Source organism: Erpetoichthys calabaricus, chromosome 1 (assembly GCF_900747795.2).
Source record: "Erpetoichthys calabaricus chromosome 1, fErpCal1.3, whole genome shotgun sequence".
Lineage (NCBI taxonomy): Eukaryota > Metazoa > Chordata > Cladistia > Polypteriformes > Polypteridae > Erpetoichthys > Erpetoichthys calabaricus.
The window spans coordinates 38,455,226-38,470,792 of record NC_041394.2 but is presented as its reverse complement, the minus strand read 5'-3'; the positions used below and the strand labels follow the sequence as shown (position 1 = coordinate 38,470,792).

Below are 15,567 nucleotides of genomic sequence, written 5' to 3'. Positions count from 1 at the left end.
ACTGTTTGGTAGCTAACCCATGTGGCTCGGTCCCCCCACCCTTATGATCTGCACCCTAGGTGAATGCTTAATTCACATTAATGGTGGCACCAGCCTTGACCACGTTGACATGGGGATAACACCCCAAACTCCAACCTAACAGTGACTGGCTCGGGTAAACAACTCTTTGTGTATTGCAACTGCAAGACTGAAGTGCTAATCTGCTGTGCCCACCTGCATGAAGGGATGTTTCCTCAATGTTGCCTTTCTCAGGAATGTGCCGGTAAAGTCCTTGAGTATCAAAACTGAACTGATTGACACCACTAGCAAAACTCGTCACCACTGCTGACTGAGTCCATTGTCAGCACATCAACATACATTAGGTGCAGGATTACAGAGGAATATTTTGGACAGTTTAATCAATAAACACACAAAGAAATACAAGGACCGTAAAATGTGACAATACGTAAATACAATTAAATGTGAATGTTAATAATTAAACATGTCACAAAATATTTTGTTGCTTGTTTCTTCGTTCATTTATTGAATTACGTCTTCGTTTATTTATTTCAGTGACACCTTGCGCAACATGAAATAAGCCCTGGAAGGAAATTCTCCTTTTTCACTCATCAAAGTTGAGAGGGCAGATAGATAGATAGATAGATAGATAGATAGATAGATAGATAGATAGATAGATAGATAGATAGATAGATAGATAGATAGATAGATAGATAGATACTTTATTAATCCCAAGGGGAAATTCACAAATTCTCCTGGGGTGCAGGTTTGACTGGTAAATCCTCAGTAGAGTGGATGTAAACCCTTTGGTCATCAAGTGCCACTTCAGATGCAAATTTCCTAACGATGAATTCGGAGTTTCTTCCGTTAAGCACCCGCTATAGTGCAGTAAGCTTGTTCTTGTACTTTGTATCCAAGCTGTACAGTTCACAACTTTGAGCTTGGCATTAGGCACTAGATTTCCAAGTCGAGCAAATGTATATGTCCCGCTCTGTGGGACGATTTACCAATCAAAAACGAGCAGAAGGTAAAAGTAAGGTAAAAAGTAATAAAGTGAAGCAGGCAGCACAGGCTGAGAGATGATCCTTAGTCATTCATCATGCTGTCTGTCTGTAAGAGGGCAGCTTAAAGAGGGCAGTGGCCTATTAAGATATCCAGTGTGCCTCCTACGGTGCACTTCCAGCTCATAGAGGCACATAATACACACCACTCCTTACATAACTGATGCATCTGTCAGGCAAGTAATAATACATTTTTCTTTCTATTATAATAGAAAAATCTTGGGACGAGAAGTGACTTTTTAAAGAGACTTTTTGGAAGGAAGTCCCACAAGACAGAGACTTTTTAACATGAGATTCTTTCAAGTCACGCCATACTCACAACCTTTAGAAGCAAGTCCCAGTCATCTAACCTGTCAGTCGTTTGAATGCTTTTGGCAGACACACTTAATGCGCTCTCAACTTTTATAAATTTTATCAGGACAGTAATTTTATACATTCTAGATGACACGTCAACGACCTACGCAAAGAAGAAAGACGCAGCGCATCGAAAAAGAGACCCAAAAGCATTGAGAGAGAAAAGAATGCAAAAAAGAACAATAATAATCTATGTTCAAATTCAGAAAATAAGGAAGTAATAATCAGCCAGACCAAGTGGAACTGAAAACTTTGCAGGTCCAATCGGGGTCAGAAATAAAAGACAAAGAGTAAAAGACAAAGTAGAACTTCGTACATGAAAGCAGTGGAATGCAAAAGGCTAAAAAAAAAAAAAGGAGTGTCGCGATACACATGCAGAGCCAGTTAAAGACTATGAATTAACGTGAAAATTGTCAATCAGTTACACAGCAAATTGACTAAATGTGTATCATTAGACTGTGCTGAAACAGTTGGTGGTGATGGTGTGGAAGATGAAAACATCAACTTACACATATCCCATAAAATATCTACAAGCGTTAACACTGTCCAGTCTCCCACCCGCTGAATTACTGTTGAAAAAAGGATGTATCGTAATGTTATTGCGTAATTTATGTATGAGTGATGGATTATGCAGTAGGACAAGATTAGTTGTATTAAAAATTGGGTCGAACAATTCTAACATGTAAAATTTTAACAGGCAACAAGAAAGGCAATGTAGTACGTATTCCACAAATAACATAAGACACAAAAGAGATCTTGATATGCCATTTGTATTAACACGATTACAGTTTCCCGTTGTAGTATATCTTTTGCTATGACAATTAACAAATCACAGGGACAACCATTGAAAAAGTCGGTTTTATTTATTTGAGAGAAAGAAACGATATTCACTCACAGGCAGTTATACATTTGCCTTGTCACGATGTAAGTCCCAAACATGGACTCAAAATTTCAATGCTATCTTGAAGAAAAGTTAATTCCAAAATATTGTTTTTACTGAAGTTTTAAAGTAAAAGTGAATATAAATGCATATGTAACAATACCCTTGAAAATAACAATCTCTTTAAATTGTATGTCTGGTTAACCAAACCTGGGATGTTGGCGAGGAAAGTGATCAGGGGCAGAGCCCCCTAGTTAATAATACATTTTATTTATTCATAGGAGCCTTTCTAAAAACTTAAGAACACCGAACAATAGATAAAACACACATTATAAACAAAACTAAAAAAATACAAAAAATTAAAATCAGGCAGAGCAATTATAATCAAAGAGAAAAAGCAGTCTTAAACAGATGAGTTTTAAGTTTAGATCTGAAAAGTGAAAATGATTCAGTATGTCTAAGCTCAGGTGGTAGTGAGGTAAAGAGCTGGGAAGCAGAGCAACTGAATGCTCTGCTCCTCATTGTGGTAAGACGGGTGAAGGGGACAGTCAAGTGGATGGAGGAAGAGGATCTAAGGGTACGGGACGGAATGGCAACATGGAGGAGGTCAGACAGATATGGAGGGGCAAGGTTGTGGATAGCCTTAAAAGCTAACAGAAGAATTTTGAATTGAATGCAGAACTTAACCAGAAGTCAGTGAAGTTGCTGTAAGACGGGAGTGATATGGTGAATAGAGGGGGTTCTAGTAATGATGCGGGCAGCTGAATTCCGGACCAGTTGAAGCTTATAAAGAGATTTGTGAGAAAGACCAAAGAAAAGGGAATTGCAAAAATCCAGACGAGAAGTGACCAGGCTATGAACAAGGAGAGCAGTGGGTGTGTGGAAGTGAGGGAGGAAGCGAATACGATTAATGTTATGCCAAGTGGAAATATGCAGGACCGGGAGATGTTATTGATGTGGAACTGAAAGGATAAAGTACTGTCAAGGATGACACCCAGACTCTTAACCTGTGGGGAAGGGGAGACAGAGGAATTATCAATAACACATGAAAAATGATCAGTTTTTGGATAATGTTGATTTTGTACCAATGAGGAGAAACCTCAGTTTTGTCACTATTTAATTTAAGATAATTTGAAGAAAACCAAGATTTAATTTCTGTTATGCAATCAATAAGCGAGGAGGGTGAAAGGAAAAATGAGATTTGCTAGTGAGGTACAAGCTGGGTGTTATCAGCATAAACAGTGGAAGTTAATGTTATATTTACAAAAGATACGATTTACAGGTTTCCATCAGTCTGGACAGCTTATCAGGAGCTTTGTAATCTCTGTGCAATTTTAACCTTACAGAATTGTCAATGGTTCCCTCTCGCTGAGGAAGCATGGAGAGCCACCAGGACTCGGTTCAGATTGGGGAGAACAAGTTTATTGGCAAGTGAGTGACACCAGCTTAGCATTGTACTGTACAGTGAGAGACTGCTTTTAGAGGCAACATTTTTGTAAGGCCCATTGCTTGGTGTCTTAACTGCTTGTGACTGAGATATTTTGTTTGCTTTGTAGGGTTGAACTTTTGACTTATCTGAAAACATACAACCTGTACTACGAGGGACAGAACCTGCAGCTGAGGCATCGGGAGGTATGTAAATGGCCATGTTGCAAGGCACCGGCAGAACCATTCCTCATGAAGAACTGATCCATCCAGTAGAGTGTGGTGCCCAGTCCAAGGCTTCTCAAGTTTCACACAAATAAGGTAGCAGAACTGTTAGTTTAAAGGGAAAGCTGATTCTGTGAAGATAGGACTGGGCATGTGAGAGCAAGACTGGTTCTTTAAAAATAAATGAACAAAGGTCTGTCTTTGAAAAAATCAAAATAGAGTAAAGCTGGCTTTGTGCGGCAATAACACACTGTTGTTATTACGGTGTAGTGATGAGGTGGCAATGAGAGGACTTAAAAGACTCTAAGATATGAAGGGAAGGCTGGCACTATAAAGTCAATGACAGCAGCTCTCTGAGGGCCAATGACGAAACTTCCCTCTGAATGCAAGACTGGTATTACGAAAAGACGGGTAGTATGAAACATCTCTCTGAGTCTGGCTCTGTAAGAAATTGAGGCTGTTCTGTGATGGTAAGGCAAGATGGGTGATTCTATTCTTGACGTCGAATGGCAAGATTGCCACTTATGAAGGGTGAGTGTAACTATATGAGGTGATTAAAAGCCAAACTGTAAGTGCAAGACTAGCAGTTTGAGAGATCAGTAGGGCAAGGATGGCTGTATGAAGTGGTGAGACTAGTCTATGAAAGCATGGCTAACCGTATGATGTAATGAGAGCAAAGCTGGCAGCATGAAATAACAAGGCATCGTCATTAGAAGTGGAGAGACTGATCCTTGAGAATAAAGCTGTCTGGATGATTCTGTTTATGAAGGCATTTGTGGTTGTGTGAAGCTGCTGTGTGAGGTTGAGGGTGCCAATATAAGAAATGGATGTTGTAAAGATGAAGTGGCAAGATCGCAGCCTGAGTCTGAGTTTGTCTGTATGAGGTGCGAGGCTTTTTTTGACTGCAAGTTGACTGTGAGAGGTGATGAGTCCATGCTATGGGGGAAATCTACGTATATGATTTTGATCTGAAAGAATGAAGGAAGAGTGTGTAAAATGATGGGCGTGGATGGTGGTTTGAAGGAAAAGGCCATTTTGTGAGGGCAAAACTTACTTATATGATGTTGTTCTCTGAGGCAACAACTGACCTTCTGAAGTGACTATAAAGTTATGCGACACCAAAGCTGGTAGAGTAAAGCAATGAGAATGCTCTTTTGAAGATGACGTCGACTCCCATAGCTGACACAGTCATCCATTTTAATACTTTGCTATTGTTCCACAGGAGGAGGATGAGCTCATTATTGAAGGCCTGCTTAATATATACTGGGGTTTGAATCGGCCAATCCGTCTGCAGATGCAAGATGACAATGAGCGAATCAAGCCACCCCCATCATCCACTTCTTGGCATTCAGGCTGCACCCTGGAGGAGGCACAGAGGTTAGAAACCAAAAGTATTGTAGGTTTAGATGAGGGGATAGGGACAGAGGTCAACTAAGATTTGAAGCTACCATTCAACTTTTTCCCAGCAGGGTTGACATCTCAATAACAGTGACTGAGGCAGACAGTATTGAGGAATCTGCACAGAAAAGCACAGGTACATCCTACTGCATGAGACCGGAAGTTAGCTGGGGAGGCTGGCATTCTGGAATTACCTCAACCTCGCTCTGTCATTTCTTCCCAGGTCAAGAGGATGAAGAGTCACCACAGTTAATGCGGACAAAGAGTGATGCTGGTGTGTTCCGCCGAGGGCCCCAGCGCTCTGCCAGCGACCAAAGGCGTATCCGGAGGCACCGTTTCTCCATTAATGGCCATTACTACAACCACAAGGTGTGCTGAACAGTGTTAAAATATCAGTGGGGATGGTGTTCTCTCACACTCTGTACCCATCCCATTGCCTTAAAGACATTGTTACTTAGTGCTTCCAGTAGCTCATCAAACTTTTCCTTTAAACACTTAACCATATTACTAAGTTAATTGAATAATGTCTCTTCAGTACCAGAAAAAAATGTACAAATTAAGCAGTGTATAGACTCAATTTCCTTTCTTTAAGAAAACTAGGGGGCTTTGCCAACTACTCGCTTTGCTCGCCAACCCCTGTGCCTGCGCTATGCACTATCCCCTTTGCGGGTCTGTCACTCGTGTATGGGGATGCGGTTGTAAAATTTAATAGATTTTTATTTTCTTGGGAATTGTTACATATGCATAATAGAACTAGTTTACATTACAGCAAGTAATGAACCATATTAAAAAAGAGTTAAACGTAATTTGAAAGAAAATTATGTTTCATGTTGCATTAGAGTTATTCGTTGATAATACAATTTCATTCTGTTTGGCTTTGAAATTAACACGCAAATACATTTTAAACGCACACTTTTACTGGAAAACTTCAGTAAAAACAATTTTTTGAATTAAATTTTCATTAGTATAGCATTGAATTTTGATTCTGTGTTTGGACTTTCATTGTGATAATGCAACGGATTACTGCCTGTGAGTGAATTTTGTTTCTTTCTCTCTATTAAATAAAACGACTTTTTCAAAGGGCGGCACGGTGGTGCAGTGGGTAGCGCTGCTGACGCGTAGTTAGGAGACCCAGGTTCGCTTCCCCGTTCCTCCCTGCATGGAGTTTGCATGTTCTCCCCGTGTCTGCGTGGGTTTTCTCTGGGCGCTCCTTTGTCCTGCCACATTCCAAAGACATGCAGGTTAGGTTAAGCACTGGCGATTGTAAATTAGGGTGTCTGTGCGCCCTGCGGTGGGCTGGCGCCCTTCCCGGGGATTTGTTCCTGCCTTGCGCCCTGTGTTGACTGGGATTGGCTCCAGCAGACCCCTGTAGTTAGGATATAGTGGGTTGGATAATGGATGGATGGATGGACTTTTTCAAATGTTTGGCTCTGAGAATTGTAAATTGTCGTTGCAAAAGCTATTCTAACGGGAAACTGTTAATGTTTTAATACAAATGGCATATCAAGATGTTCTTTGTTGTCTAATGTATCCGCGGAAGATGTACTACATTATCTTTGTTGGATACATCCTTCTTTCTACAGTAATTTGTGTGGAGGAAGACTGGATGGTGTTAACGGTTGATTTTTTCATCTTCCGCACCATCACCACCAACTGTTTCAGCGTAGTCTATTTTCACGCATTTAACCAATTTGCCTTTTAACCGATCAACATTTTTGCCGTTAATTTGTTTGACTTCATCATTTCTCAGTGCTAGGATTGCCCTGCCCATGTACTCTTTTTTTCTGTTGATAACCCTTCGTGATGAAATTCTTCAATAGGATTTGGAGATAATGTGTTTTCTTTAATCGGGAACTGAAAGTGAGGAAAATGTTAAAATTTATAAGAGCTGAGAGAGAAGAAAATGTGTCTATCAAAAGCATTCACACAAATGAGAGGTGAGAGGACCATGGGTGTGTTTGAATATGGTTGAGAGGAGGGTGTGACTTGAAAAAATCTCATGGGCAAAGTCTCAACTTGCGGGACTTGAAAAAATCTTCCAAAAAAGTCGCTGGATTATTTTATTATAATAGAGAGAGATGTAAAACATAAGAAATATATTGATCTAATCAAAAGAACACATGTTCGCTAAGTTAGGATGAAATTAGTGATCATTTCAATATGGGAAGTTTTGGTGTAATTGTATGCAGGCATAAGGAAAATATAATCTGGGGAAACTTTATTAAGTAGACCATCATTCAATGTAAACTGATACGTAATGCTTGATCGATTGAAGCTGAAAAAGTGAGTATTTTTTATGTTTTTGCTGCCCTTCATGAAATCACCAGCAGCACAGCTACTTAGACTCTTGTTCCAGCTGTACTGTGAGGGAAAGTGTGACAATCCTTTCCAATTCCCATACATTCATGGTATTTTATCAGTACACATTTCTGTTCTGAGTAATCTAATTTTCATTTCTCAGTAGTTGGGAGATTGACCCATTTTGTACTTAAGGGCTTTTGTGTTGGTAGTGCTGTATTGTTCTTTGTGTTTGAAGCAGGTTTTACAGTAGCCAGTTGTACAACAATGTAGCCCATTTTATGAATGAGAGCATGTGCTAGTAGAGTAGAAGACGTTGTTAAAAACATGGATATAATCAGAGTTTTAATACTGTATTTTTAAGTGAGATAGTGTCAGTGATATATATTAAATTATTGCTAATATTATTCATAAGCTTTGGGGCTTTTTTCCTTGTGTTTTAGTAGGCAATAGACTGGAATACATGCAGATCTCCAGTCTATCACACCCACTTTTGACTTGTTACACAGACACTTTTGACTCTGCTATGTTTGGAATGTGAGAACAAAAATGAAATACTTGCAGACAGAAACTGCTACAGACCTGAGGAGAGAATGTGTAAAAGTCCACACAGACAGTGATAGGACTGAGGTTTGTTGATAGCAGCACTAACCAGCACACTACGATGCTTCACTCATCTTTTCTATTCACAAAGTTGTTCACATTCCTTATGGTTCTTATCACCATCCCTGCAATCATAAATCCATCCTTGGCTGAACACTTACTAAAGGAAAACACTATGTATTATTTATGGATAATAAAGAGATGGTGCTCATTGGCACAAGGCAACCATGGATGGGGCAGTGTAGTCCATGGTACACATCCATGTTCTGACCAATTACACCTACATGAATGAGGGAGAATATGTAAACCTCCAGAAAGGCAAAGTGTGTTCCATGATTTCAACCCAGAACACCAACCACTGCACCACAGTGTCAACTATCTCCAGCATGAAAAATCTGGATAGTAATTGATGCAATGATGCAATCAAAATAACGATTAGGAATAAAAAAAAATAACATAGCAAAATGAATTTCATTACTTGTGAATGTGGGTCATATATCATTTACAATTAGCCTCAGATGATTAGTGATGGTTCTTGCCTAACGTCTGATGCTAAAAGGACTGGCTGTAACTCTCTGTGGTCCCAAATGCGATTTTAAGTGGGCTCTTAAAATAAATGAATTTAAGGTAGCATTTAGTTTCACATAATCATAGAAACAGCACAGCAATTAAACAGCATACATGTGCACAGTCTGTGAAACATGTTGTTTAAGCCAGTGTCTCATTAGGCAACTCGATTTTCAGTTCTAGCGTCCATTGACATACTGTAATCTTAGCCAGTTGGTGGCAGTTGCACTGTACTCGTGTGAAGCCATTTGACTATTGTGACATACCTAACAACTGAGACCAACTAGTCTGTGACTGGCTAGGACAAAATCAAATGTGTTTGATCGCAGGGGTGGCCTGTTTACTTGCGAGAGTTGGGAATCAATGAGCCATCAGTCGCGCAGTGCAATGCATAGAATGAAGTGATGAGGAGGCTGAGCGCACCATGGCTATTAACCCTTTACAAAGCACTGGTACAGCGCTTGCTCAGTCAGACAACATGGGGGCTGTGGACTTCGCAAACAGAAGAAGAGCTTGTCTGTTTGATGTGTGGTATCTTGCATAACATAATGGAAAAAATAAATAAAGGGCAGAGATTGCTGAAGATCCTGTAACAACTGTTAACACTTCATAAACAGCAGGTTCAGTCTGCCAGTACACTACTGGTGAGCACCACTGTGCTGGAAGATCGCTGCTCAGTTGGTAAATGTGGCATAGTCTGTGATTTGCAGTCACATAATTTGACATGGTGAAGCAGTGAGGTCAGCGGATGCATTCGGAAATCTGACATAGTCCACGACAAACAGTCGCATAGTGTGACAGGATCTTTAGTGTTATCAAAAGGTGTACGCTAGAATTAACAAAACTTCACAATACCGGAGTGAATGCCATGACACACAGCAATTTGCAGTTAAGCCATTTGATACTTTTATTTTCATATCATTTAACACCTTCTGCAATCCCACATGGTTGTACTATTTGGCACACAGTAGACAATGCCGAAAAAATGCACCTTATGTACCCTGTAATCTGTTCTTCCCCATATCTGTGGCAGATGCTGTGCTCTCTGTGTTCCCTGCCATCTATCTATCATTGTCTCTGGGTCTAAAGAAAGAGATAGATAGATAGATAGATAGATAGATAGATAGATAGATAGATAGATAGATAGATAGATAGATAGATAGATAGATAGATAGATAGATAGATAGATAGATAGATAGATAGATTAGGGTTTTATTTAGCTTGTTGATTCGGTGGGCCTCTCTTGAGGTGATGTTACCGGCCCAGCACACCACAGCATAGGAAATCACACTGACCATCACATATTTATACATGACGTGAAGGAGGTCACTTCCCACATTAAAGGAATGCAGTTTCCTAACGAAGAAGAGCCTGCTCTGCCCTTTCTTATATTGTTCCTCTGTGTTATGAGAGCAGTCCAACCTGTCAGTAATGTAGACCCCCAAGTACTTCTATTAGTGGACCTCCCTGAATAGTGACTGGACATAGAATCTGTTTGGTGCAGCGAAAGTCAATAACCAGTTCCTTGGTTTTGCTGATGTTACGATGAAGACAATTCTCCCCCTGACTTGTCTCCCCAGTTTCATCCTCCTTATCCATACACCCCATTGTGTAGAATCATTTGAGAATTTCTGCACGTATAGTCTTAGGTGTACAGAGAGAACACACCAGCATTGCTCACATACATATCAGAAACGCAGTCCTTGAGTCCCACAAACTGTGGTCTGCCCAACAGATACTCCATTATCCAGGACACCATAGAGCCATCCACCAGCATACCTCTGCGTTTACCCCTCAACAGGGATGGCTGGATGGCATTGAAGGCACTGAAGAAATCAAAAACCATAATCTTATGGTGCTGCCAGCTTTGTCCAAAGGAGAATAAGCCTTGTGAAGCAGATAGATAATTGCATCCTCCACTCCAATCTTTGCCTGACAGGCAAACTGCAGTGGTCTACCACAAGAGAACTCATGTAGCCCATGACCAGTCTCTGAGAGGTCTTCATGATGATGATCTGACTCTTTGTTCGGTCCTTTTGTTCAAAACCATGGGGTGCGTACCTAAAAGCCTGTTATTTTCAGTCATTAGCATCATCTGTGATAAATAATAAGTGAAAGTTAAGGGGCATGTGCTCCAGACACTGAGGACACCCCCCAATCCTGCCTAGGGCTCCATATTGGCTTTGACCAACACTGCTTGCACTGTCTTGAGGCTTAATGTCGCCTGTCTACACGTTATTTTACCTGCTCACATTACTGGGTAGTTGTATCATTAATTTTGTTCATATAGTTGACATAACAGCATTACTACATTTTGCCCTCAAGAATACGTACATCAATCTGGCCTTTAAGTTGCTTTGTAAACACAGAAGTCACTTACTGTAGCCATCTAAAGACATACAACAAAGTTTCCAGAGCTACACACGACCTGCCTGATAACTTCCCTTCGTCATCTCGTAGTCTTCCACTGCTGGTTGCACCTTTAGCACATGAAGAATTGTGTAGGGAGCAATTTAAACGTTGCTGCATCACCATGCTGCTTTTGCTCCTTAATTCATTGCCATGAAAAGTAAGTGGCAGTTTTGCTTGAACTGCATGAGGCTGAGTGTGCACAAAAAAAGCAGTAAGCTTAATGTGAATTCTACGATTTAAATATTTTCTTTAACATAAACTGTTTTTTACTTTCATGTGAGTGGAAGTGTTTTTGATGAGGTAAAAAATCTGCTATCGAGTTAACTTCATTCAGATTAATTAGTGTCTGGGTGTGTGTCGTGTGTGTCTTTCTATGGAAAATCTAAATTGATTTTCACCCTTTAAAATTTCAGTTTCCGTCAGTAGTACCAGGGTGTTGTACCGTGTTAGCCATTATGAATGTAGTGAGAAGTCAAGTAAAATGACATCTTTTATTGGCTAACTAAAAAGATTACAATATGCACGCTTTCGAGACAACTCAGGCCCCTTCTTCAGGTAAGATGTAATCAACTGAAGTTGCCTCGAAAGCTTGCATATTGTAATCTTTTTAGTTTGCCAATAAAAGATGTCATTTTACTTGACTTCTCACAATTTTTCTTTAGATAACTTTGCATTTGTTTTCGTGTAGATGACCTGGAAGACTGCATTCCAGGAAATGTGGAAAACTTTGGGACAAACGATTCTCATCGCAGAGACATATGTACTACAACAACTTCAGAAACAAATGATTTATCTTATTGAAACAACCTGCGCGATGTTTATCATGTTACAGGCTCCATGTCTATTGTTTTTGGTCCAGTACTTACCCCTAACAGTTTGACCTACTGATAACTGCTGTAGAAATTGTTTAAGTTACCAGCTCCATTTGTTCATGGGACCAGGCTTATTGATTTGCGAAACATTTGCATAAATATTTGTTGAGATTTTTTTTTTTTTTTAATATATCTGTTTGTACACACAATTCATAAGTGCTTAATAATGAAGGGAAAGAAGTGAACAAACACACACACACACACACAAACACACCTAGATCTGTAAAGGTCGACATGAATAAAGGCATTAAACCCCCCTGTACCACTCTGTCTGCCAATACAGCTCTTTACTGCGTTTGACCCAATGTGTTCACTTGATTCAATTTGCTGTACATTTGTTTGTGTATGTAATGAATATTGTATACAATGCTATACTCCCTTCTATTTTGTTGCATTGTAAAATCCTCCATTGAGTGACTTCCTGTGATATCACTAAATTATTATTTACATGGAAGTACAGTATGAACCATTCCATACCGATTGTTTTTTTCCATTACAGGGAGTCCTCGGGTTATCACGTCTCGACAACGTTTCGAGTTTACAACGCTCACGCCCATAAAAACTTAAAAAAATTGAGACATGAGTGTTTCGGCTTACGCCATTAGCGTCGTACGTACAGACTACGTTGTCGAACTAGTTTGGTTACGCGCAGCGGAAGAATACGCAGTAACGCAGCGTATGAGTGAGGGAGTTGGCGAACTAGTTTCGTTGCGCGTGGAGGAAGTGTTCCGTTTGTGTGGATTTGTTTGGTGACTTTGTGGCTCTTATCGTGGCTCCTAAACAAAAGTCAGAGTCTTCAGATGGTAGTGCTTCGAAGAAGAGTAAAGCCATTGCGATGGAAGTAAAATTAGACATTGTAAAGAGATTAGAAAGAATAAAGTTAAGGACTTTTTTTTACACTCGTTTTTTTATCATTTTTTCTGTTACTACAGAAAATCCTTTTCCTACAAAAAGTCCTTTTCCTTTTTCTGTGGCTTAGTTGTGTTTTCATGTTGTAGATTATGATTTTGCAAATGTGTTAGGTTAGGTAAGTGACTTAGGCTAGGGTGTGTTTTGACTTACACCAAAATTCGGGTTACATCACTGTTGTAAGAACGGAACTGTGTCGTAACCCGAGGACCCCCTGTACTTGTGCTTTTATCCAGACTTGCTACATTTGGAGCTGGCTGAAGTCCTAAAACATCAAACTGACATTATTTGGTTACTTAAAGTAGCAACCTTTTGATGTTTCTTTATTTTTCATGTGAATTTTAGCTGCTGTGCTCTTTTTACACTTTCCCATATCACTTCAGTTAGACCCAGAATATTTCTCATGGCATTTCAGTTTGAGTCGTAAACAAAACCTCGCTTTTGCACCTTTCATGACAAACTACATTTTTTGCATATCAAGTGATTTTTTTTCTTGCTGTTTAAACATGCAGGTTAGGTGGATTGGCGATTCTAAATTGGCCCTAGTGTATGCTTGGTGTGTGGGTGTGTTTGTGTGTGTCCTGCGGTGGGTTGGCACCCTGCCCAGGATTGGTTCCCTGCCTTGTGCCCTGTGTTGGCTGGGATTGGCTCCAGCAGACCCCCGTGACCCTGTGTTCGGATTCAGCGGGTTGGACAATGGATGGATGGATGTTTAAACATAAATCATTTTTCTCAGCATTTCCATTTCTGGCATGCAGCAAGGCCTACCGCTTGTCATTCCAACTAAGCTCTTAATCACTGGTTCATAGTATTGTAATGATGCTGACAAGTTTCTTCAACCTGGAGATGAGTCAACATCAGAATGACCTGGCAGTCCATTTTTTAAATGAGCAGCTTCAGAGCCAGCTGCTGAGGAGCCTATAAAAAATGGCAACTGTGCCAAAGTTATAGAAGAGGTCAGCAACATCAATCAGGCCTTTTAGGGACCATGAGCTGCCTAAAAGAGAGATTTAAATAGCAAGGATCCAATTGAACTTGGTGGTGGCGAGCACCACATTGGCACAGCACCACAATATTAATAACAAGCATATAAATTAATCTGCAAATTGTAAAGTATCACCACAGGTAATTTTACTTTGTAACGTGTTTAGGGCAGTTTTAACCTTTTTCTGTTCAAATCCCTTACTAGGAAGAAACAGGTACAGAAAAGAAATAAACAGAATATTTTACATAACAGCATCCTGTCCATTCAAAGTTTCATCTTTAGTATCAGAAGTCATGCAGTTGGGATCCTATTAATTTACATACTTCTGCCATGGCATTAATGGTGGCTCTCTGCATCATTGGCCAGATTGTTGTTTTTACACCAGTTATTTAGGGTATATACAGTACCTGCATGTTTCCACTGGGCATAAAGTTTCAGACCTCCATTATGACTTACTAAAAATGTTGTGTGGGTCCAAACGTATCGAGGAATCATCCCTAGCAATAAATCTGTAATGCTGACATCCTCCAGCTGTTTTTAGAATGGGGAAAGTTCCATTCCTGACTTGGTGTCTACTGTAACATTTGTTTCCGTTGCAGACTTCTGTCTTCACCCCCAAATTCGGGTCCATGACAAATGTGAGGATCAACAGCACCATGAGCACTCCGCAGGTCCTACGGCTGCTGTTAAACAAGTTTAAGGTAGGAGCATTTAGTCTTTGGAAATTCCCAATTGAGAGTCTGAAACATAATTTGGAATTCAATAACTCCGCCAATTGTTCCCCACAAAATGCACATACCTTGTTAACCCCCATTTCGTCACCCTGAAAACAAAGCTAAATACAGTATCTGAGAATTATGGTGGGCAACAAATCAGTTATGCTGCCCATACCTCCACTCCAGGCACCAACCTTTGAACACTCCTCACTCTGCCAGTGCAAATTTCCAGAAAGCATGTGTGTCTTAGATCCCTGATGTAAAGAGTTTTCATGGTTTATTTCTGGTTTTAATTGACTTTTCATTGTGTTGTAGATTGAAAACTCCCCAGATGAGTTTGCTTTGTACCTGGTACACACCAGTGGAGGTAACATGTCTGCTGTTTCTGTTTGTCTTCTCCTACTGCTGTGTCTGTGTGCCTCCTTTTTATTGTCTTCGTCAGCTATTCAAACTTTTATTTTATTTAGAGCCTTTAACTCTGTTTAGTCTAACTCAAGATAAAATGTAAAAAAAATCTGATTTTTATTTAAAAAAAACTATGTATTGGCTCTTAAATAAACTTTTGAATTTCAACATTAATTTAAGAAAAAAATATATATATGTGTATGTTGTATAGTTTACTGTCAAATAATGCAAAGAGTACGCGACACGTGTTTCGCCCTCATTTGGGCTCATCAGGCGTACACACTCTACTGCTCCGCTCTCGGGGATCAAACCTCGGACGTCAGCATCAGAGACGGGACTCAGACTACGAATGCAATGAATATATATGTATATATATATATTCACGGCATTCGTAGTCTGTGTCACAATCTGATTGTATGGGTGGTTACCTACCAGGATATTATATATTATACTAACTGTG

At 39.9% G+C, this 15,567-nt stretch overlaps 2 protein-coding genes across 12 annotated transcripts in view; both read left to right on the top strand.

The window, feature by feature from the left end:
• The window catches only part of rassf2a (Ras association domain family member 2a), a 111,283-nt gene that overhangs the window by 4,257 nt on the left and 91,459 nt on the right, over positions 1-15,567 (top strand). For 2 of the 11 annotated variants that reach the window (XM_051918980.1, XM_051918978.1), the window contains exons 2-7: positions 3,639-3,723; positions 3,849-3,924; positions 5,165-5,319; positions 5,412-5,476; positions 5,564-5,709; positions 14,586-14,687. The exons of 2 other annotated variants lie outside the window; for them this stretch is intronic. In XM_051918980.1, the coding sequence (XP_051774940.1) occupies positions 3,671-3,723; positions 3,849-3,924; positions 5,165-5,319; positions 5,412-5,476; positions 5,564-5,709; positions 14,586-14,687 (597 nt within the window). In that variant the 5' untranslated portion in view covers positions 3,639-3,670. Of the gene's footprint in view, positions 1-3,638; positions 3,724-3,848; positions 3,925-5,164; positions 5,320-5,411; positions 5,477-5,563; positions 5,710-14,585; positions 14,688-15,017; positions 15,070-15,567 lie in introns of all 11 variants that reach the window. 7 more of the 11 variants (XM_051919005.1, XM_051919002.1, XM_051918973.1 and 4 more) reach the window with 6 other exon arrangements.
• Positions 1-15,567, top strand: part of slc23a2 (solute carrier family 23 member 2) — a 204,295-nt gene that overhangs the window by 134,741 nt on the left and 53,987 nt on the right. The gene's annotated exons all lie outside the window — the stretch shown is intronic.